Here is a 25,014-nt window from a genome sequence, read left to right as displayed (position 1 = left end):
TATTCAATATTAACATATTATTAATATTATGTTAAATTATACATATGCGTGTGTTATAAATTTATTTTTCAAGCAGTTTCTTTGATTGTAATTAATCATTGACATATTGTTATTTATGTCAGAATAATTACTTATAAATACTTGAACATGATTTATTTATATATAAAAAAGTTTTCAATTTTTAAAACCTAACTTTTGGTTTTTTTAAAGGATTTGTTCGTTCAACATTAAACTTTTTGGTTCATTCAATGTTTACAAGTAGTTTGCTATCAATGTTGAATGAACAAGCCTTTAAAAACTAAAACCTTGGGTTTTAAATATATTTATATACATGTTATAAATATTTTTTCAAGCATTGTTATGGGTTGTGGTTAATTATGAACATATTATTATTCATGTCAGAATAATCACTTATACATGTTATAAATATTTATAACATTAATATTATTTAGCATAATATTGATAACATATCAATATTGAAAGAAAAAGTTGTGAAGAAAATTGAACAAGCTGGATTTAAAAAATTAACAACTTTTTCATGTATAAACAAGTCATGTTTACATATTTATAAGTAATTATTTAAATATGAACAATAATATATTCATGATTAATAGCAACTCATATTAATGCTTGAAAACAAAAAATATATAATATATATATATATATATATTTTATAATATATTATTAGTTAGCTTTGGTAATTCAATGGTGAATTATTTTTTGCAACACCAAGGTCAAGGTTGAACTCCTTAAATTCCTCAAGCCCCTTTAAAAATATAAGTTTGTAAAGTGTTATTACTGAACTTCATTAATGTGTATAATCTTGTCTCAAGTTATCTTATAATTTAAAATAGAGAGAATATCACTTTACTCAATTCCCTTGACCAATTTTGACTGGCTTTTATTATTATTATTTACAAGTCTTTTATGCACTAGTTAAGTTGCTTCTTTTAAGGAGAAACACAATTCACCTAAATTGTTCCAAACATATTTATTTTAACATGGTAAATCATCATAATTAATCAAATATACTTCCTTTGATCTCAATCTAAAAAAAAAAAAGTTACCTATTCTTGTTTATTTAGGAATCTGCTGTGAATGTGAACAACTCATTATTCTATATATCTGTAATTGTGCTTCATAATTTGATTTGGTAGAGGGGAAATGATGGAACATTATCATAGATAATTCTTTATTAGAGTTTGAAGGATAGATACCTACTTGGAAGACTCCTGCATGACCGGCGGCATTGGAAGTGATAAGAAATGCACTTGTCACAACATAAGTGAAGCTTGGTCCATTTTAGGCTTGGAAGTTTAAAAAGAAAAGGAAAACAATTTGTCTCATTTCTATCGTGGAAGGTGGAAATATTGTAAACGAATTGAAATAGGAAAATCTTAGAGACCATGGTTTCTTCGGAGCATGTGTCAAAATGTCTATATAATGGGCTGTGAATCTAGGACCTTGTAAAAAAAACTGAATGATGAGATGAATGATGGCTGCTTAAATATGAAGTCTCAAGGCTGAGTTTACATGAATCTAAGTACTTTTAAGAGAGTTGTTTCCAATTAAACCCAACAAAACTCAAGACTCAGTTACGCACACATATATAAAAGGCTAAGTAATATTAGCTCTTTGAAGATTTTTCTTCCAAAAAAAAAAACTCCTAAAAAAATTCATTCTTCAAGAAGACACTGTTGACTCAATTGTTTTTGGACGTGTTTGAATTTCAATTAGATATAATTAATTATAAAAAAAAACTTTCACATCTCACTCATATATGTAAGATTAACCTTACTAATCCATAATTAACTCCAAAATCAAAGTAATCATGGGACTAATCTAAATAAATTATCAAGTTTGTAAAATTCACATCAATGAGATTTCAAGTTTTCAGAATTTAAAATACTATAAAATCATTTCATAAACTAAAATAAGAGCAAAACATATATACGAGAGCATGTATATCATAGAAAGTAAGATAACATCAAATTAGGGTCAAAATAGTAAAAATTAATTATGGCACAATTATGTTATAGTATAAAATTTTATGACACGACATAAACTGCAGAATCCAAGCTGTTATGGCAAATTTCCTGGCCAAACTTTCGATATGCACCAAATCTCCATCCAACGTCCAATTGAGGTGATCTAGGTGTATATAAAAAAGTTTTTTCGAACTCTAGCTAATGACACTAGTTTTACATTCAAATCATTTTTCAATCAAAAGTTGGGCACAAAAAAGAAACTCACTATTTTATGCTTTTAAAACATAACTAAGGTGTCTAAAACTAAATCTAAGTGTCAAGAGCTCATACCAATCCCTAGACCATACTCAATGAACTACAACGAACTCGTGTAATACACTACAACATTCAAACAATACCTATATCACATTTTCACTGTTTAACTCCTTGATCATAAAAACATTAGGGGGAGCCAAAACATATAACTCCACATCTAAATTAATATGATTCACAAATATACTCATTCTTTACTTGCATAAGTATTTTGGCCTTATTCAAATATTTTAACTAAAAGGATACCACATGCATTAGGGCCCAAAATATACATTTCAATACTCAATATTCAATGATGCAAATATAACAAAATATAAACATCTTAATTAGCAATATTATGATAATTACACATTAATCAAAAGTAATTGAGACATTACAGTAGAAAATTTGATTCCTAAACCTCACATTCCTTTCTCTTATCCCGACTAGAGCTAGCACCTATAAAATATTAAATAGAGGGGTGAGTATAATCATTTAGTAATTAATGTCAGTCTAGCTTATATAATTTCATATTAATTAATTATAGATGCAAATGGCAATTAAATAACTTCACAAGCATCACACACACATATTACAATTATAGCCTCAATTACAAAACTAACAACCATGTGACTAAGCATTAATGCATATTGTCACATTTATTCAAAAATGCATATATTGGGGACACAATAATAACAACTATACGCCCCCTAATGAAAACACGCTAGACCACAATAATAATAACCATGTGATTGATCTAAATGCATTATCAATGTCAACCTTATACCTTCCTGTTACCTCCGACATGAAACCAGTGACTATGTCCATAACATAGACTGACTCAGCCTTTCACTTATGAAGAGTTATCGGGCCAAAATTAACTCGCTTACTTGTGTATCATGGTTTTTTCCTAATACTAACAACCATGGGGTGTCGTACCCAGGTAGCCTCTTCATAAACTGATAAAGATTAGTTAGGTTTGAGTCTCTCATAGAACAAGTGAGACAGTCCCAAATCAACCATGGGACAAAAACTACCTCTCAATTCTAATGGTTGGTACCAAGGCAAGCTTTCGATTCCAACGGTAAGCCGCCAGTATCATGTAGGTTTACCAATCTACTCTTTTCTTAAGCGAACTTCCATCAACGATCATGCTATACACAAGTTACACATATTATGCAATCTAGTTAACAATTCATCTCATATGAATTCACAAATCCTCACTCATATGCTCATCACATTTCACATGTCAATTACCACATTTTCATCAATTTTCACAATGACATGCCGTCAAACATAATCATTAATCTCATACGTATCATGCATAAGGTTCTTCATTTTTTCAAAACGATTTCACACATGTAGAACATGCATATTATTTACAACTATTCAACATAACTTTCAAAAATACAAAATTTACATCAAAGAGTTCAAAATATCAATCATATTTTCAAAACAATAATTTAATTAGTAAGTAATTAATATCCAACTATACAAACTAGGTTTTCCTCGGTTACGTCAAACTTTTGAGGGGTCAAATGTTATCCCTTAATCACAACTTGCTTTTCAAGCTAAATTTAAGCTCATCGGTGCTTCGTGATGTTAGTCTACAATTATATTAACACCCATCACTAATAATTATTAAAATCACCACTTTCAACATCCAATTCTATATTTTAATAACCAAATTTCTTAACTATAAGATCAATCTCATATTTAATGAGTTCCTTAACTCTCATTAATTTCATTTAGCTCTTAACAACTTAAATAATCACTAATATATCATCTAATAACCTAAAATCATCATTAATGTTACAACTTACTCAATTCCAACTCTCAAATTTCAACTCTTTCATCACCCAAAACTCTCAAGTTATAAGTTTAATCACCACATTAGGTTTATTAACTCTCATTAGCTTCAACTAACATTAACAAAATCTTTAATCAACATCAATGGTAGCTATTCACCTTAACCACTACCATTTACGGCACTTTAAAGTATAATTTCGTCCATAATTGAGAGCCCACTCTCATAAATGCATAAAACTACTGTATCTAGGTTTAGATAACTCAAACAACTCATATTAGTCCCATTTAAACTAATAGATTAGGACCCATAGCCCTAGGTTTGAAAATCATCATCTCTCAACCTAAAATCTCATTCCAAAATGTGTAGAGAGAAAAAGAAAAGATGAGGAAGACATACTTAGATGAAATCATCACCTTTAAAATTTTTAAAAGTTGATGTCCTAATAGAAAAATCACTCTCTTTGTCGCCCGCCCTCTGTTTTATTGTTTTTTCTTTGTTTTCGCATTCTTAAAAAGACAAGTTCTAGAAATTATGTTGTAGCGTAAATTTATATGTTGTAACATAATGCACAGTGTATTAAAAATTCAACTTTTCTTTACAATTTGAGGCCGAAAAACCTAATTCACTTTCAAATGTAATCCAAAAGCTAAAACCAAACTCAATAGCAATCTCTAACTATTTTCAAATTTATTTATATTTAAATTTATAAATTTATCTTTCATTAGCTTAATTAATTAAGAAAATTTTTTTTGAGATATTACACACGAGCCTTATTGATTAAATTGATCGGGTGTAATAGTGTTTATTATGTAGTCATTATTTCGTTTGCTAGTATGTAAGAGATATTTAAGAAATTATTACAAAACATAAAATTTATAATAAATAATGCTAACTATAAACAATAAATCACACAACTCATCTCACCCACTGGATAAAGATAGTGTATGCATCTATGCTGTCTCCTCACCAGCTTCAATGCGGTCTACACTGGGAGCTCATGTTTGAAACCAATGCAAGCGGATGTGTGTCTCCAGTGTTTTTGTTTTAGCCTTCAGTTTTAATTTCGTTTTCACTAATTCAGTTTTGGATATTTTTGAAACTATTTGTCCTTTAATAAAAAAAGATAAAGATAGTCCAAATTCTTAAAAAAAAAGGTTGTAGAGAAAAATAATAATAAAGGGTGAGATGGCACTGATTTGTTTTGTTTTGTTTTTTTTTTCCAAAGAAAAGATATGCGTAAGAACGGAGACGAGAGATGTAGGTCTAAAGTTAGCATGAATTATTTTTGTTAAAAAATACAAATAATATGTTAAACATGTTAGGTGAAACATACTAAATTTTCCATTTTTTGGCTAAAGGAATACTATATTTTCCGTGGTTAAAGCATGAGTAATTAAATATCATAATTTTCAAAGAACAATATTCAACATCTTGAACTAACAAGGATCGAGTAGCCTCGTGGTGTTGAAGGAGAAAATGCATCCCCTCGTTTTAGGGGGAAAATTTTTGAATTCAGTATATTTGTTTTAATATTTTGCATTTATATCTTTCAAATTTTGAATTATCTACCCTCAAATTTTATTATTTTGCACAATTGCTTTTAATTTTAAGATTTTGCATCTCTCACCTAAGGGTACTTGCTTCATTATTAGATATAACAAAATGAATTAATCTTTTATAATATAATGAATTAATATTTAAATTTCTGCCATAAAAGATATGCTAATTAATACTAAATCATTTCTTAAATATGATTGTCTCTAATAAAAAAACACATGCGCCTAATAAAAAATATTCCTTCCATCCTAATTTATAAAATATTTTTAAAATAAATTTAATATTTTAAAATGTAAGATATTTTGATAAAAATAATATTTTATTAATGATATTTTTTTAATATTATCTTTATTATGATTTTTTTAAATACTATTTCATAAATAAAATATTAAATAAAAGACATGTTTGAAAATTTATATTTTTATTTTTTAAAAAATAAAATTATAAAAATATATAATTTTATTTAAAAATATTTTATAAATTAAAATGGAGTTACATCAAGTTATGCTAATCATTAGTGCTATATAGGTTACCCGATTAGCCTGGTCCTAACTCGGGCTTGACCCAGCCCAACTTTTCCAAACCTAGAAATATTTAATTACTTTTAAAACTTAATTAGTCTATATAATTTTTATATATTATATTGTTTTTATGTTTATTATGGATATTTTTTTTGTGATTTTAATTTTTTTAATATTTTAAATATTTGAAATTGATTTTTTATTATAACATTGGTTTCATAAAAACTCATTTTAAACAATTATAATTATAATTTTTATTGATTAATAAAATTATTTTTAAAATAAATTTTAAACATCAAGCTAAAACTCAACCTAAACTTTTTAAGAAGTCTGATGTCCAAACATGTCAGCCTGGGATCAGGATGATTGAACCTGGCTCGAACCGGCCAAATACTCCCCTTAGCTCCTACTAATCATGATGTATGATGTAATAACATCTTTAATTGCTTTCCACGATGTCGTTGCTGCATTAAAAAAAAAAAACGAAGATTTTAAAACCAGGGTCCGTTTAGTTTGACAATGCACAGATATCTTCAGGAAAAAAATACTAGTATTAGTATATCACAAAAAATGGGAGTGGAATAGAAGACAAGCTAGTTGATTTTTTTGGATGAGCCATAAATCCTTGACCACACAAAAAAAAACCCCTTATTATATCCACAGGGTATCCCACGTGGACAACCAAGCTGGGATGGCCATATTCCACGTGGACCAATGGCAAGCGAGTAGCTAGTAGCATCACCCAATAAGAATCCACATTTGGATTTGCCTATATCCCCCTCCCTGCCTCATATAGTTTCGCTCTCCCCTTCGTCGCCTTCATTCTCAGCTCTCAACTCTTGCTCTCTCTCTCTCTCTCTCTCTCTCTCTATCTCCGCGCAGTCTGAGAATCAATGGCTTCCAACACATTGATGAGCTATGGCATTGCCACTGCCTCCGCCTTCCCTTCCGTGCTTTCTTCCTCCAAATCCAAATTCGCCGCCTCAATCCCTCTCCCCGGGGGTGCCTCCGCTGCCTCGTCTTCTCGCTTCACCATGACCGCTGACTGGATGCCCGGCCAGCCCCGACCTCCTTACCTCGACGGTTCAGCTCCTGGGTACGCTCTTATAGTCCGTTTCTTCTTCAAGATACATATTAAAGAATTTTCAGTTCATATCATTTGGATCGAATGTTCCAATGGACGCTGATCATATGAAGCTGAGAGATTTAGCGTAGTTTTTAGCTCATCGATATGCTGACTACTGGTGGATTTGATTTGGATTACGAGAAGTATTTGTGTTTGGTTGTGTTTCAGTGACTTCGGATTCGACCCTCTTCGTCTAGGGGAAGTGCCGGAGAATCTTGAGAGATACAAGGAATCTGAGCTCATCCACTGCAGATGGGCCATGCTTGCTGTGGTAAGTTTTCATCTATTATTATTTGCTATATTCATCGTATAAAAATAGTAAGGTAGTGAAAACAGCACTGAAACTAGTCAAAACATTGGTTCAAGATTTAATGACCGGCTAGCCATAAACATAATATTTCATTGAACTGGTAAAATATTAGTTTAATAGTTTAGTTCAATTGACTAGTAGTGTGTTTGGATCTCTATTGTAAAAAAAAATTGATTAAATAGAGTTTTAAAATAATTGATCATCAGATAAAGCTTCAAATGACTTCCCCCATAAAAGAGTTTCAGAGCTTAAATGAAATTCATGAAAAAATGGGGTGTTTGAGAAGTTTTTTCCCAAACCAAACACACCCTAAATTGACTTGGTTTTTAATACCATATGAAAAAATTGGAACAATTATTAGATGGATGAGTATAATCATACTTGAGATATGAATGATTTGGTTATGATTTTGCAGCCAGGGATATTGATACCAGAGGCATTGGGGTTAGGGAACTGGGTAGAAGCTCAGAGATGGGCAGCAGTTCCTGGTGGCCAAGCCACTTACCTAGGGAACCCTGTTCCATGGGGCACCCTACCCACTATTTTGGTGATTGAGTTCCTGTCTATAGCCTTCGTGGAGCACCAACGCAGCATGGAGAAAGACCCCGAGAAGAAGAAGTACCCTGGTGGTGCCTTTGACCCTCTTGGATACTCCAAGGACCCTGTCAAGTTCCAAGAATACAAAGTCAAGGAAATCAAAAATGGTAGGTTAAAGATTTAAAATTTTGAATTAAGATGTGGTGTCGATTTCAACCAACCCAATTACATTTGCTGTGAATTTTATATTGGGTGTCTGATGTGTGACAGGGCGTCTGGCACTGTTGGCATTTGTGGGGATATGTGTGCAGCAATCAGCATACCCAGGAACAGGGCCTTTGGAGAACTTGGCGACTCACTTGGCTGATCCATGGCACAAAAACATTGGGGATATTATCATTCCCAGATCTCTTCTGCCTTGAGAATTCAAAATCTTTTTGCTGTGTATCAGAGCAGCATTGTAATGTTGCTCGCAAATCAATATATGTTTCGTTGTGCTAGCTGTGATTAACCTTAGAATTGCTGTGTTTCAAAACTCTCATACTTGTATGTATGTAGTGCCTTTTGCTTGCCGTGTGGTAAACCATACTTCCAAGTCTACCAGACAGTTTGCTCCACGTTCAATTCTTGTTAGTCCATTCAAATTGGACGATTTTAACAACATCGTTGGGTATTGCTACTTTTGAAGTGCGTTTTCCTTCGTCAAACGCTATTAGTGTTTTTTTTTTTTAAAAAAGAGAAATATATCTTTAAAAAAAAAAGAAAAAGGGGCTTTTTTTTTAAGAAAAAAAACTTTTTGACCTTATAAACAAAACATGCTCAATGAAGTTTAGTGAGTATAGAAATTATAAGAAGTGATGTGCTTTTTTAATTAAATATGAAAATAAGTGTTGGCTGTATGGACGCAAAAGGTAAGTTGCTTGAGTTGTGTTTAGAAGGACACTATCCTTCAGAACTATTCCGACATATTAGGATGACAAACCGGTAGTTCCTAAAGGCTCGGTTACACTCATAAAGCAGTATAATATCTCAATTACAAACATGAATAGTTGGCCTGTTTCGTGTACGTGAGTCTACTTCTCCTCCAAGCCCATTTGACTAGCCTACTTAATTTCTTAGTATTCATATATTAGGAGAGTTTTTCATTTAGATAATATGAGACTTTTGATATACATACTTTTGACACACATACTACAATAAATACCTGTGAGTGTGTTTGCTCATTTGTTTTTTGTATTTTTTCCCAATCATATACAATTGTTGTAATAATATGGAGTTGGTGTGCATTCGTTTTGAGTAGATCTTGCCATTAGAAAGGATTATTTGAAATATTAAAATGGCATAAGGTCTACCCGGCAATATTGATAATTGAGAAGTACATAAAGTGGAAGCTTGCCCTTCTAAGAACACCATATAAATAGTAAATACCATATGAATGAAAAAAATAAATAAATTTATGTGCATTGTGTAATGACCCATAAAATGATGTATTATTCTGGCAAAAAAATAAACAAATAAAATGATGTATTATTGATTAGAAAAGGGGTTTCAGGTGCAAATTTTACTTTCCTTAAACATAATGAAATTACCGTAACGCCACTTAAAAGAGCAGAGAGAATTAGAATTAAAGATGTACACATCAGGACTTTCCTGCGCTCTACCTCTTCCATTTTTCTTTCGGTGAAGACTTCTATAGCTGAGGGAGGAGCTCTTCCTTCGTCCTTCCTTTCCTTCTCTCTTGCCGTTCACCGGCGTGTGCACGTGTGGGTCGCCGTTCGTTTGCCAGTGCCTGGGTTCCGTCAAAGTTCGCAGCTGCGTTTTCCTTCTCTGTTTTTGGCGTCATCGGTTCTTCTTTCTCCACCCCTGCTTGTGTGGTCGTCGTTCTGGTTCCAATGAGAGATTTATCCATCCTCTTCTACTCTGTTATATCGTAAGCAAGCTAGAATCTCTTTCTCTTTTATGGTTTTCCTGTGCATGTGGTTAAGGGGTTTCGGTTCCTTCTTTTTTGTTCTGTTCACTGTGATGTTTGGGAGTGAGGGATTTAAGTTTCCCTTCCTTTGTGCAACTGGGTGTTAGAGGCAAAGAAAAATTGGGGGATTTCTCTTATTGATGCATTGGGGAGGAGACACTTGAATAGGTATTCTTATAGTGCTTTCTGTTGAATGCTACAAGAAGTGTAAGGGAGTTTGGATGCTGTTTATTTGTGATTTTAAGATGAATTTTGGGAAGAAGATAAATTGAAGGAAATTTAAGAGACTAAGGTGCTGCTTGGGAAGTATATGTTTGGTAGTTTATGAATTAAGATGCTTGTTTTATATTTTATTACTATTATGTTTTGATGTTAAGCAGAAATATAATGCAGCCTCTAAATGCTTGATATTTAATTTGAATGAGTAGTTGAGTATAGCATCGTAAATCATGATCACCTTTTAATTTGTATGCATCGGAAACCATGACATTCTGAATTTCTGCATATTGGTTAGGATTCTTTTAAATGTGAAATAAAAAGAGGATTTAAATCAATTAAAGCTGCCAACTTACAAGATCTCCTTCCTTGAGACTAATTTTTTTTTTTTTTCACAAGACTGAAACCATCACTTACACACACACGCACCCACACCCAATATCTTTGCTAGATGTTGACATTACAAATAACATGTATAAATTGAGGGTTAACACTGTTCTGGCTGGAATACTTAACAGAAGCGGTGGGGAAAGGACTAAGAGATTATTATCATTATTATTTTTCTTGATGTTCATGGTCTTAGGGATAAGAAGGGAACAAAGAACAATAATGATCTAGTTTTGTATTGTTTTGAGATACAGTTCATCCTGTTATGTTTTTTTGGCATTTCTGCTCGCTGATAAAAATTATCACTAATCACTTTGTATGAGATGAAAAGTAAATAAATAAAGAAATCACTAACACTGATAGCTCAGTGTGTTTGATGACGTTGAAACCAAATACCTTAATTTCTCCATGAATCATCGCTGTGTGCATTGTGATGGTTGACCTGTTTCTTTATAGAAAGTGGGCAGTTTATTTGATGTTTCTTCCCTTGCTAAGCTTTCAGATTCCTTAGTTTGAGAACGTTCGATAGACAAAAATAATGTGCACTTCTCGGAGTTAGAATCATTCTTTTTGGTTGGTGAAATGGTGGATTATCTGTGTTTCACTTTGGGGTCAGCATGAAACAACCAAAACAATCTTATTGCTGATTTCATGGAAATGTGTGACAAGACTTTGATATAGAACTCTATGCCTAGAGATAAGTGACCATGATGACCTTGGATTCTGAAAATTGCTTGTAGATAGCGATTTATCATTTCCAAAGCTTTTTATTATATTACCTAAAAGCAGTCTCCGAAGAATATGTTGTCTCTGCTGAAATTTCTAGCTATTAATTTTATCAGCTTTCTTGATTTGAGCTTAACGAAGTGACTGGTGCAATGTGTCGGTGAAATATTTATGTATAGACGAGGATATGCTTTGATTGAAAATATGATTTTAAATTGTGTTGTGTTTATTATTATATTATGAGTTTTAAACTATGTTGATTTACTTACACTTATTTATAAGTCATGATTCTTCATTGTTTTAAAGAACCTTATCGTACTAAAAGATTCTTTAACAAGTGTTTGGATATAGATTTGAAAGTGAAATTCAGCAAAGTAATTGCCAAATATTTGAAATTGAGATTTTTGTGAGTATTTTGATGATAATCAGGATCTTTTTATTACCAAAAGAAATTTTTACTAGCATATATGAGCCAGTGGAAGAAAGTCTGAAAAATGGCTAATGAATGTTGTTTAGATTTTTTAAAGATAAAAGGTTAATGCACTGAACGACTGATTTCTGATGTACCTGTGAATATTTGTGGAGGAATCTGACACTCATACCTATTTTTTGTGAGACCGATGCTTACGCTTGTTTTTATAGCTTCAAGTTATACTAGTGCTTACCCTCGTAGATTATATGTCCACACTTGTTATTCGTAGCTTTCGAGCTGTGTCTTTTATTCATGGCATACGCTGCACCTAATTGATGACTTTTCCACATGGGCTCCGTGCCCATGACAAATATCTCATGCTATGTAGATTTCTCTAAAAGAACTTGTTTTTTAAAAAATGTTTTTCTTCTTTAAATTTTTATTTTTGAAAAGAAATTCTTGTTCTGGATGTTGGGATAAGTTGATCCCATGATTACTATTTGTTATTCTAATGAGTTTGAAAGTATGTTTCACACACTTGCTGATAACATTATTTTTGCATTTTTATATTGCGAGTATTGTACGGCAAACATTTTTCCATGTCCATGATTATGTAGTTGATGTGCTTTGGATAATTTAAATTATTGAGGTATTATCTTCACATCTTGAGAAAATAAACATGATTCGGTATGCATACACACATATTTTTATGCTTATTGTAAACATTTTAGTAATGAGCGTTATTATGAAACATCATTTTGTTATTTGTATATTGAATATTAGGAACATTCAATCCCTTCGTTTGCATTATAAAATGGATCCTTTACTCGTTGGATATTAGTATTTATTACTATGATAAATTTGAATTGTTGCCTTGTTGTGCTCGATAGTTGTTCCAAAGAACACACAAGATATCCAACTCTTTACTTTTATTATTTATAAATTGAGGAGGTGGCTCTCATATTCTGTTTGAATGGGTTGATTAATCGTTTTAAATATTTCTTTAATGATCTTACCGCTGAAGGAGATTTACCGAAAATTTTTACCAAAAACAAAAAATGATTGAGTATTATAATGTCATTTGCTGTTAACTTTTTAAAACAAGTTTGGAAAAATATATATTGATTAGGCTTACAAGACAAGGTTAACTTTATATTTCGTGTTGGTCATACTCAGTACTGTCATGGGCATGACACATTTAATATTTTCATTATTTTTCATTCCTATTTCATTTTAAGGCTATGTTTGATACATTTGAAGAAATCAAGGGAATGGAATGGAAATGAGAATGAGATCGGTAATAGTAATGAGAATGAGAATAAGCTTTGAAAATATGTTTAGCATGTCATGCGAATACGTGAATAATTTAATAGCGGTGGAGGGTGAGGTCCTTTGGTTTTGTCTCCCTGTCGTCAGGCTTTGACTTCTCCCCACTATCGACGAGCAAGCGAGTAGACCCATTCGCAATGAACTGCTAATGGCTCCTAATCACTATCGAGAGAGAGGCAGGGCTATGGGCAAAATAGAAATTTGAAAAATATTATGGGGACCAGTTGGTTAGAAAAATTCATTGGCAAGAATGGATCTCCATTCCTACGGTCCATTGACAAATTGGGGATTACTTTAAATTAAATGAGATAATGAGGCATTCCATTGGAATACCCATTTCCATGCGCCAAACATTTGAAATGAGCTCTCCTTCGCCTATTCTTATTCCATCAGCTCCTATTCCCTTGGACGAAAGATGAAGAGGTTGGTTGAAATTGGATTTTGAGAACAATTTTTTTTTTGTAAAATAAAAAAATAAAAATAATTGTTTGGTAAGGTATTTTTAAGTAGAATGTTTAATGTTATAAAAAAGAGTAAAATGCTCCTTTTTTTTTTCTATTTTACCTTAATTTATATATATCTCTTATTTTTAAATCTTATATGAATATCCCTACATATAAATAGTTACAAAACATTTGGGTGGAAGTTGGTTAAATCCTTATCAGGTGGCTTACAATCCCGCTTGGTTGGAGCTTGACTTGTTTATAAATAGGTTAAGCATAAAACCTATTTAGAGGCTTATATGTCTAAACAAGTTAAATTGAATTTTTAAAGCCTAACTTATAAGCGAGAAGGCCTGGCTTGTTTTACTTATATTATATTTAAATTTATATATCTAATATATTTATTTATTATATTGTATTTAAATTTTATCTTGCAATTACTTTTTTATGCTAGGGTAATTAATTTCATTTTCTTCTCCTATCCTAAAATTTAATTTTTGTAATTTTGTGGCATACATGATGTAACTCTTTAAAATATGTTTTATTTAGATTTATTATAGGTTTTATTCATTTTAATTATATGTAGGTTTTAAATCTTTAAGCCTATTAAAAAAGGTTTAATAGGTTTGAAGTTTACTTAAAGACTTTGATGTCTAAATTCAAAAGCTGAAGGCTAACATAAAAGTAGGCATTAGAAAAGGTTTCAAACTAACCCAAGTTAATAGTAAGCTTAGGCTTGAGCCTATAAAAAACCCAACATACAAATTCAGATTTAGAATTAAGCTTGAGGTTTATGTTATGAGTTTAGGTTTATTTGGCATAGCTTAGCTAATATATCCTCACCCTTACAAAATATAAACATTTTTTTTTATTTTTAAGATTTTATTTTATCCACTTAGTTGTTAATTGATCATTAAGTTACATATGTTAGCTTAAAATACCCTTGTTCAAAATATAAATGTCATCTAAAAATCATTCAAATTATAAAAAAATTAATGCATATTTTTTTACTTTTTATTTATTTATATTTTAAGTTTTTTAGTTATATAAACCTGTTTATTTAGCAACATTTCTAAAATTTAAATATATAAATTGGTCAAAATAAAATTTCATGCAAATAAAAAGCTTAATGAAATATCAATTTAGTACAATAAATTACTTGTAATTTATACTTATTTTTTAAAATTTTGTTAATTTTGACATACTTTTAAACTATTTATTTAAATATCAACGTAATTATTTAAAATTGGCATAGTAAATAATTAGCTTATGAAAGTAAAATAATAATTATAAAAAATTTAATGGAATTATAAATAGAATTATTTTAAAAAATTTAATAAAATATTTTTAATGATATTAACTATTAAAATAATATATAAATTTTGAAAATAGAGGGAAGATTTCCGTAATTTAAGTACACTAGAATAAAAATCACAGTATTTTTTTTAAAAAAAGATATTTTGAGATTTTTATCCTGCAGAACGACGAGAGAAGTGGAGACCAACATATTTTTTGTAATAGCAAATTCGTAAATAATACCAACAATGTCCTCAGCCCCATCGGCCGCTCTTCGCGTGCAACGTGAAACAGGGTGCTCTTGAACCGAATTTGGTTTGGATGCACGTTACAGTAATAAGATTTAGACTATTTAAATTTTTAATTTAAATGGTTTAAATTTGATTTATTATTATATATTATATTTTTTAAAATAAAAATTTATAAGAATTATAAAATAATTTTAATAATTTTTTTATTTTTATATGATTTAAATTTAATTTGGAGGGTTCAATTTAATATTAAATTTTTTATAAATAAATGTATATTGACTATCTAGATGTACTCTGCACATTCTAGATTAAAAAGGAACAAATCTTTTCTTCTCCCCTCCAAGCGAGATATCAACTCCTACTTCGCCAAGAAAAGGCACTACTAAAGTCAGGAATAAGGGCCGAGTCTGAACGGTCAGATTTAAAAGTCCTATTTAAATAAAAGTTTATTTTTTGAAAATAATTTTTTTTTAAGTAACCGAACTTGAGGGTTTGTCCTTAATAAACCTTGTAAAATAAGGCTCAGGCAACATTTCAAGTTTTATTATATTATTATTAATTTATTTTTGGTGGAACATACCTTTGAAATCAAGGATCTACTAACTTAGAAATCAAGGATCTACTAACTTAAAGCCTTGATCCATGCAATATATTATTATTAATTTTAAATTTATTTTAAAATTAATTTAATATAATTTAATAAATTATTAGTGTACGATATAAAATTTATGATTTTTTTATTTTTTTATAATTATTATGTTTGTGTTTTTATAAAAAAAATGAACTGTTTTTTTAATCAAAATTTGAATTTTATTACTAGATTATTAAATATTTATTATTTAATTTTTAAAAGATTATGAAGATTTTAATTTTTTTAATTTTAAAATATTTTAATTAATTTATAATGCTTTATTTTATTTTAATTTTTTTAAATTTTTTTAAAATGGGGATTGTGAGTTCAGTTTTAAGCCCTTCAAATAAAGGTTGGGTCTTAAAAAAAGAGTAAAAAATAAAAAATTGGACTTAATGGCTCAAATTTTTATGGGCCAAGCTCGCTCATTTTGTAGCTCTAGGCATTATTATTATGAATAAAAATAAGAACTTAATAACTCGCTAGCTTTCGAATTTTTCTCTGCTCGATCCGCTTTTTTAGAAATGGAAAAGCTTACTTCTCCTATTGATGAGAATTCATACTAGGGTCCAAAAAGCAAGGTAAGAAGATAGTTTATTTTTTTAATTTAGATGATGTAAAATATATATGAATGATCAATATATATTAATTTATAAAAATTTTAATATTAAATTAAATTTTTTAAATTAAATTTAAATCATATTAAAAATAAAAAAGTTATTAAAATAATTTTATAATTTTTATAAATTTTTATTTTAAAAACTATAATATATAATAATGAATTAAATCTGAACCATTCATATCATCTCATCACAGGCACGTTGTGGCTCATCACCCAAACCGGGTCCTGAACCCGAGCCCCTCCTGAACCAGCGTGCCTCTTCGCCCATTCGTCTTCCTTCATTCTTCACTGTGCTTCACGAACCAGCTGCTTGTGAGTCTGCTTCGTGAACCAGGTGCGTTCTTTCTATTTCCTTTGGGTTCTTCGTTCTGCTCTGGTTCGTTCTTTGATTTCGAAGAAGACCATGACGGAGTACAAATAGTTAAATACTGAAACTCAATGACGACCCAAGCTTGATTACAATTTTCTTTTCTACTCTGGTCAAAATTTAGAATATTTTGGCAAAAATGTGGGTGCGTGAGTGTTAGATATTAAATTAAATCAATTACTTAAAAAAAGCAAAAATAGGAATACAGATAAAAATGCGAGTCACCTACCTTCTTCCTTTCATGTTCCCTCACCAATGGCTGCTCATTTCTTTCGAACACCGTCTTTTTCCCGCGAAATTCTTAACTCCACCCCTACTTTCATGCTTCCCTAGGGAAATTTTGAGAAAACAGAGAAAGGTGCTGACTTTTATTAAATGTGCAAATCGGTTTGTCGTTCTTGCCGTTGAGCACCTGCTGGCTGCTGCACCGAAACAACATAGCAGTGGATACTCCGACTTCTATACCTGGCTTACAAGATTTAGCCGCTTGCGTTTATGTTTATGTGCTCTTTTATTTATATCAATTCGCTCTTTATTATATTTTTATCTAAATGGGAATCGTTTAATATTATATTTTTTATCTCTAGGTTTAGCTGCCCCCCGAAGGTTTATTATCTGATGACTCTGGCCCTCCTTAATCCTTCTTCACTCTTTTGTCTACCTTTCACTGATTGACTTACTTTGAAGGTGAAGAATAAGTTCTTTTCAGTGTTTGAACTCTTGTGTATCTCATATTTATGGCGTTCAGATTCCCCTTTTGGATTAAAACTTTGTTTCCTTTTTCACTGTATAATATTGTTAGTTGTTTCCTTTTTCACTGTATATAATATTGTTAGTTGTTTCTGGTGCAGCTCATTAAAATTGAATGATTTGATGGAGTATCCAGCTGTTGCTTCTGAAATGCCGAGCCTACCCTGTGTTCAACATCCCAGCAGGATTTTCAATAATTCCAAGTATATTAACGTTTCGGTTTGTGTTAAATCCTTTTGTAGTGTTGCGCTGGGCACAAGTAATCCAGCCTTTGTAGATAGGCCAAACGTAACTTGTCAAGCCTGGGCTGAAAGGTCACGGGCAATGCCCAGAAGAATTCCTGGTTTTAATAGAACCAATTCAGAGTCTCACAGGGACAATGCAGAAGAGGAGTCTGTAAATGTGAATAGCAAGGAGAGGATTAAACAGTATTCGGCATGGCTGCATTCTTGTGCTTTCACAGAATCTTTGGATGAGGGAAGGGCAGTACACGGGCATCAGATAAGGGAAGGGGTTGACCCAGATTCTCACTTCTGGGTTTCACTCATTAACATGTATGCAAAATGTGGTCATCCGGCTTATGCACGACAGGTGCTAGCTAAAATGCCTGAGCAAGATGTTGTATCTTGGACCACAGTAATCAATGGTTTTGTAGCTCAGGGCAATGCTAGGGAAGGTATAAATTTGTTCTGTGAGATGCGTAGGGAAGGTATAAGTCCCAATGAGTTCACATTGGCCACTTGTTTGAGAGCCTGTTCTATGTGCTTGAACATAGATTTTGGGAAACAGGTTAAAGCAGATGTAACTAAGATTGGCTTATTATCCGATTCATTTATTGGGTCTGCACTAATTGACCTTTATGCTAAATGTGGTGAAATAGGCCTTGCTGATAAGATGTTCTTTTGCATGCCTGAGCAGAACGAAGTTTTATGGAACGTGTTGCTTAGTCGCCATGCTCAATCAGGAGATGGCAAAGAAGTTCTTGGATTGTTTGGCAAAATGCTAAAATCAGATGTGAAGTTCAGCAAGTACACGTTATCCAGTGTTCTCAAGGGTTGTGAGAATTCAGGAGACTTGAGAAATGGCCAGATTCTGCATTGTTTGGCCATCAAGAGTGGTTTTGAATTCGATGATTTCTTGGCATGCAATCTTATAGATATGTACTCTAGGTGTTTGCTGGTAGGTGATGCACTAAAACTTTTCTCTATGATCAAAGATCATGATGTAGTGTCCTGGAGTACTATGATCTCTTGCCTTGATCAGCAAGGGCATCACAGTGAAGCGACTAAGCTGTTTAACTTGATGAGGCATAGGGATGTTCAGCCAAATCAATTTACCTTTGCAAGTGTTGTTAGTGCTTCCACTGAACTAGGCAACTTGCATATTGGAGAAAGTTTCCATGCTTGTATTCTGAAATATGGGTTTGAATCTGATATCTCAGTAAGTAACGCCCTCATCAGGATGTACATGAAAAATGGCTCTGTGCATGACGGTGCTCGTGTATTTGAGGCTATGACAGGACCAGATCTTATCTCTTGGAATTCTTTGTTGTCTGGATTTCATGACTATAATTGTTGTGAATCAGGGCCTAGAACTTTTTATCAGATGCTTGTAGAAGGTTTTAGACCCAATATGTACTCATTCATCAGTGTTTTAAGATCTTGCTCTAGCCACTTAGATTTAGGCTTTGGCAAGCAGGTTCATGCTCAGGTTTTGAAAGACAACCTTAATGGTAATGACTATGTTGGGACAGCTCTTTTGGACATGTATGCCAAATGTGGGTGTATGGAAGAATCGTGTGTGGTTTTTAATAGGTTGGTTAGTCGAAATGTCTTTACATGGACAGTAATTATCACTGGTTTTGTCCAGAATGACCAAGCAGAGAAGGCTATTGAATGCTTCAATGTAATGCAGAGAGAAGGAGTAAAGCCCAATGAGTTCACTCTTGCTGGTTGCATAAGTGGATGCTCCCAAATAACTGCCACTGAAGGTGGAAGGCAGCTTCACTCAATGGTAATTAAGAGCGGACATCTGCCTGATCTGTTTGTTTCCAGTGCCCTTGTTGACATGTATGCAAAATGCGGGCGCATTCAAGATGCTGAGATTATATTCAAGGGCTTGATTAGATACGATACAGCATTGTGGAACGCTATGATATGTGGGTTTTCTCTGCATGGTCAGGGAGAAAAGGCCCTTGATACCTTTGAAGAAATGAAAGATAACAACTACTTACCTGATGAAGTTACCTTTATAGGTATCCTTTCTGCATGCAGTCACATTGGTCTTGTTGAAAAGGGGAAGCAGTACTTCGATTCCATCAGCAGTTTCTATGCAATAAGTCCAACAGATGAGCATTATGCTTGTATGGTTGATATTCTCAGCCGTGCTGGAAGATTTGATGAGGTTGAGAGCTTTATTGAGGAGATGAATTTGACATCTAATGCCTTAGTCTGGGAGACCATTCTGGGTGCATGCGCAAAACATGGAAACATTAAACTTGGTAAACGGGCATCAAAGAAGATCTTTGAGCTTGAACCAAAGACAGACTCAAATTACATATTACTTTCTAACATTTTTGCTGGCAAGGGAGAGTGGGCAGAAGTCAAAAAAGTGAGGGCGTTGATGTCCGGCCAAGGTGTGAAAAAGGAACCTGGATGTAGCTGGGTAGAGATCAATAATCAAGTACATGTCTTTGTGTGTGATGGAGTGCATCCAAATATACTGGAAATTCATTCAAAACTGGAAGAGCTTGATAAAAAACTCAGATCAATGGGTTATGTCCCACAAATAGAACATGTGCTTCATAACGTTCCTGACGAAGAGAAAAAGGTTTATCTCATTTATCATAGTGAAAAATTGGCTCTTGCATTTGCACTTTTGAGCACTACGCCTATGAAACAGATCCGGATTTTTAAAAACCTCCGCATCTGTGGTGACTGCCATAATTATATGAAACTTGTCTCTGACATTACTAATAGAGAAATAGTTGTACGTGATGTTAAACGGTTCCATCATTTCAAGGGTGGATATTGTTCTTGTCAGGACTATTGGTGATTTGGTTCCAGGAACAAGTCCACCAAATTCACATTTAAGTACCTCCCTATACCTCAGAGAATCACATATATAACTCCCCTATTTCATTTAGGTTGAGAAGTTATCCATGAAGCTTGAACCTCTTGGAAGGTACTGACCACTGAGATTAATTTACAGTTTTACATATCATGCATATGAACTTACAGTTGTCTTTCCTTCTTTCTCTATTTCTTTCAGGGACATACACAGCTATGCAAGCATTTAAGCACCCAAATGGAGAGAAGTGCTTTAACCTAATCCCATGCTCAGGTATCTTAGTTTTTTCAATGTAATACACAAAAATTAATAAAATAAAATACAGTCTTTGATAGTTAAAATGTCTTACGAAAATATAATCGAAGTAAAGAAAAGTGAATTACGCTGAGAATTCAGCATGCTTGATTAAAGTCAGTTTCAAAATTGCGGAAACAATTGATATAGCTTAGTTTGACTTGATCTTTAATTTTCCTACTTTTTTGTAAGGCTGTATATTTCCATGTGAGGTCCCTATTTGAACACAATGGCAAGAGTGTACTGTATCTTTGGAAAAAAAAGGTGCTTTACGGTAATTATAATGATCTCTTTTCCAGTATTGTATACATTGGAGGTTACATGCCTCTTTGCAAACTATTAGTTTGCTGTTTGTAGACAAATGGATATATAATTTGTGAAAGTATTGTCTAGATTTAGATGGAAATACTGTGGTAATTAGGCTTTCATATATGAACTCTTCCATGCGTGTCTGAGTTCAATAATTGCAACTTGATATGTCAATGCTCTTTTATTGTGTCCTACGTGTGGATGATACTGGCTGGATTATTTGATGTGTATGTGACTTATTTCATTCATATTATGTAATGGAGAGGCGATTGTTCAAAATGAGGGGTGATATTATCTTAAATTATTCTTTTAACATATGCCACGAAATTTGATTGATATATTGCTTCTACGATATTCTTTTTTATTTCTAACCACATATATAGGGAAACTTGTACATTAATTCCTGACTCAGATGTTAAGAGGTGTGAAAGATTTTGGAAAGTCTTTTTGGTTAAGACTTAAGAGAAGTTATTTCTATTGAACTCCGTTAAGAGGGAGTAAGGAGTTAATGCAAGTCTTTAAGAGTTCCTTGTACTGCATGCAAAATAAAGGGTATGTTTTTGTACGGTCATAGCATGGGGTATAGGTAGAGGTTGAAAGGTTAGTTTAATAATGTCACATTGTCATTGAGTCCAATAATATATTTCAATGAGTTCCTTCCTTTCATCCCTAACTTTTTCTCTCTGAATATTGTCAGCAACAACGAAGCACAACTTACATCCATCGCAGGTTGATTGTTGGATTCCTAAGATAATTTTTGTTTTTTAATTTATGAAATCTCCAATACATCAAAATTCTTGATTTGAGAAACCGCAAGAAGGAAAGAAAACCGGAGCTTTGTTATGAACTACTACGAATGGGTTTTGTTTTATTTAGTTTCCTGCACAGACCTACACGTAACATGAACAAGATGTTCTAGGACAAATAATGGCAAGTTGAAACTGCAATTTAATAGATCCAAACAGACCCCTTGTTGAGATATGGAGTGGTGGATTACTTGAAAGATTCTAGGTGTTGGAGGGTAGTATTGCACATCTAGTGCAAGTGCATGCTTTGGGTCTGGAAAAATATTATTTAGATACTCCTTCCATTGCCCCAGTAAAAGGTTATGCTCAGATGAACCACTGTCTGTTCCCATTTTGTACCAATAAAATTTCCATGGTAATTTGGTCTCTTTACAGTTGCCCCGTCCAACCTGTCCTGTGAAAAAGCTGATAGCTTCTGTGAAATGGCAGCAGTTAAACTAAAGAGTGTAAATTTTTCTGTGAAAAAGCTTCCTTTCTCTTAGTGTCCCCCCACCCCACCTTTGTGTTTTACTTACCATGTTTTTCTATAATACTAATAATCATTGCTGACAAGTCTGCACAGAATAACTATATTGATCCATCAGTTATCAGAGTGTGCTGCGTGTCCGTCAGGAAGAGTACTTGAAAATGGATCATGGATCGCAAGAATGCCTCCGGTTGCTGGAAGATGCGTCTCTTATCCATTTGGCTTCATTGTGATGAAGTTCTTTAAATTTCAGGGGTGCGTCTTCCTTAACAATGGTGGATCCATGCCAAAATTGTCCTAGCTTGAAGTAATTAAGACTTGAGATAGAACTTAGAGCTAGTTCAACCTGACTCCGCTGAGGTTTTAGTGGTGTTCAATGTAAAACCAAACACGTGCAAGCTCAAGCATTGGAGGAAGCTGCCACAGTCAAAGTAGAGATTATGTTCAGTTGTCAAGTACCAAGTCAAATGGAAATAGCAAGTAAAGCAGGAGGATGCCCCGGACGAATCCTTTCTAAACATGCAAACATAGTCATCTCTCCTCTCCATGTTGAGAGATGGCTAACTTGCATTCTGGTTTGTCTCCTTGGGCTTGTGCCTTTGTGGGTGAACAGAGGGAGTTGCAAAACAGTAAAACTGGAAGCTCAAGTGTTCCGCTATCCCTGCTGCATAAAATTAATGACATCCAAAAAAAAAAATTGTTACAAGGAATTAAAGTAGTTAGCTTATTGAAACAGGAATTAAACTATTCGTAAGTGGTGTATGGTGTGGTTCATTCATCCCTGCCTATACATGAAATCCACTAATTACAAATTCTTTTATACGGCACAAACTTTATTCACTTTTTACACCCACATTCACATTAGACCTTTTTTGGGTATTGTGTTACAAATATTACTTATGAATATGTTTTAAAAGTGTAGTTTTAATCTTTTAATTTTATATAAAATGTTAGCTTGGATTTTTAATTTTATAAAATATTTTTTTAGTTTACTATTCCTAATATTTTGTCTCAAATGATGATTTTTTTTTTGTATCAATTGTTATGTTAAAAAATTAAAGTCACCTTGGCTATTAGAATAGAATGGATTGAAAAAATTAAAGTAAAAATAAATTAAATCATCTTTCATTTATGATAAGCATGATAAAAATTTATTAATATATGATGTAATTGTGGGAATTATTGTTGCTTTTAAAAATTTCATAAATCATGATTTCAACTTTATAAATTAAATTATTTCTCCTTTTTATGAATATGTTTGCATATCCTCGTTAATTATTTTTTTTACCTTTATTTTTTAATCAATTTCATTTTATTTTCTTTTAGTAAACAAACGTGATCTAAATTTAATATGTTGACATCAGATATTGTTTTATTAACATTTAAAAGTTCAATATAACTAAAAGGACATTTTTTAAAATTAAAAAATTAAAATAAAATTTTGTGTAAAGTTAAAATATCAAATGTTTATTTTGCCACTTTTTTTATATATATATATATATAAGTTTAGGTGAATTGGGTCTCAAGGGTTTACAAAAATTAACGTATGCTTCTCGATTCAAAAAATACTTATAAAAATATTTATAGATCGTTTATCAACAAAGTCATCACATTGAATTTGAACTCACAATTGTCCGAGTCTGAGTTATGGATTAATTTCTTACCAACAGAATCAGCCTTCATTGCATAGATTTTGCCAGTTGGAACGAGAGTGAAACTATAAGGCTGTCTGGACAGTTTTTAGTTTAGGTTTTAGTTTGAGCTTCCATGTGGGCTTATGCTATTTGGGGCCATTGATTAGTTGGTATATAACAGACTCTTTTTCTGAAAACATTTTCAGGTGGTGGATTATCCTGGGCCAGGCTTTGTCGTTCACAAAAATCATGGAATCTTATGATATACTTGAGATAATTGGTTAGGCAAGTTGCATCAGAGCTTGGCAAATATCCATTGTTTGTTAGTGTGCCAAGGACGACTCAAAGGCAGATTGGCTTCTAAAAGATAATCTTAGTCGTACTGATTACGACAATCTTGTCTACCAATAGTGATTACAGATGGGTTATGTTTTTAAATGTGGATTTGGCTTTGGAATTTCACTTTTCTTCCACTACAAAATTATGATCTTAGTTTTAATTAGAGTTGGGTTAGGTTTAGGAAAGTCATGGTAGAAAGTGACCCCTCGAGCTTGTCTTGACCCGTCCATGATTCTTTTTCAAGCCTTCTTCCCTTTTAAATTAATAATTAGGGAAAATAATTTTTAAAGACAGTCTAAAAACATTAATTGCAGCTAAAGACCTTAAATTATGAAATTTCAGGGGAAGAAAACTGTGCTTCTTAGTTGGGATTAAAATTTTTTTAATTGAATTTTTAAATACTCATATTTTATATTTTTAATAGTTATTTTTAGCATTTTCATTATTAAGTTTTTTATTTTTTTTCAGTAGTCATATTAGATTTTTTAAATACTAGTCATCTTCCATGGTTTTATTAATAAAAAGAATTAAAGGGAATGTTTCAATGCTGAAAACATC

General features: G+C 32.2%; 2 protein-coding genes across 11 annotated transcripts; both read left to right on the top strand.

Moving 5' to 3' along the window:
• The first annotated feature begins 6,981 nt into the window (after positions 1–6,981).
• Positions 6,982–8,757, top strand: LOC129291355 (chlorophyll a-b binding protein 6, chloroplastic). Its single transcript, XM_054928651.1, has 4 exons — positions 6,982–7,263; positions 7,462–7,564; positions 8,019–8,307; positions 8,411–8,757. The coding sequence occupies exons 1-4, from the start codon at positions 7,061–7,063 to the stop codon at positions 8,560–8,562; spliced, it is 747 nt and encodes a 248-aa protein (XP_054784626.1). The 5' UTR covers positions 6,982–7,060; the 3' UTR covers positions 8,563–8,757.
• A 7,855-nt stretch (positions 8,758–16,612) lies between these two features.
• On the top strand, positions 16,613–24,586 carry LOC129312841 (pentatricopeptide repeat-containing protein At3g24000, mitochondrial-like). Of its 10 annotated transcripts, none has more exons than XM_054955612.1 (4): positions 16,628–16,756; positions 17,377–17,476; positions 17,641–20,722; positions 20,810–23,302. In XM_054955612.1, exon 3 carries the CDS (start codon positions 17,663–17,665, stop codon positions 20,591–20,593), a length of 2,931 nt encoding a protein of 976 aa, XP_054811587.1. In that variant the 5' UTR covers positions 16,628–16,756; positions 17,377–17,476; positions 17,641–17,662; the 3' UTR covers positions 20,594–20,722; positions 20,810–23,302. The 10 variants fall into 10 exon arrangements, with proteins under 10 accessions (XP_054811602.1, XP_054811587.1, XP_054811594.1 ...); XM_054955619.1 differs by lacking the exon at positions 16,628–16,756 and adding an exon at positions 16,913–17,147; XM_054955604.1 differs by lacking the exon at positions 16,628–16,756 and adding an exon at positions 16,913–17,292.
• The last annotated feature ends 428 nt before the right edge of the window (positions 24,587–25,014 follow it).

Source organism: Prosopis cineraria, unplaced genomic scaffold (genome assembly GCF_029017545.1).
Source record: "Prosopis cineraria cultivar Desert tree isolate PC_DT_omini unplaced genomic scaffold, ASM2901754v1 PC1, whole genome shotgun sequence".
NCBI classification, from domain to species: Eukaryota; Viridiplantae; Streptophyta; class Magnoliopsida; order Fabales; family Fabaceae; genus Prosopis; species Prosopis cineraria.
Note: the sequence above shows the minus strand (reverse complement) of the source record. Positions and strands in the feature narration are given on the sequence as shown.

Bases quoted from the DNA above. Each gene is read 5' to 3' on its own strand.
- LOC129291355 (XM_054928651.1), top strand. From the start codon at position 7,061: ATGGCTTCCAACACATTGATGAGCTATGGCATTGCCACTGCCTCCGCC. The intron at 7,264-7,461 runs GTACGCTCTTAT...GTTGTGTTTCAG, and splicing joins CTCGACGGTTCAGCTCCTGG to TGACTTCGGATTCGACCCTC. The intron at 8,308-8,410 runs GTAGGTTAAAGA...GATGTGTGACAG, and splicing joins AGTCAAGGAAATCAAAAATG to GGCGTCTGGCACTGTTGGCA.
- LOC129312841 (XM_054955664.1), top strand. From the start codon at position 17,663: ATGGAGTATCCAGCTGTTGCTTCTGAAATGCCGAGCCTACCCTGTGTT.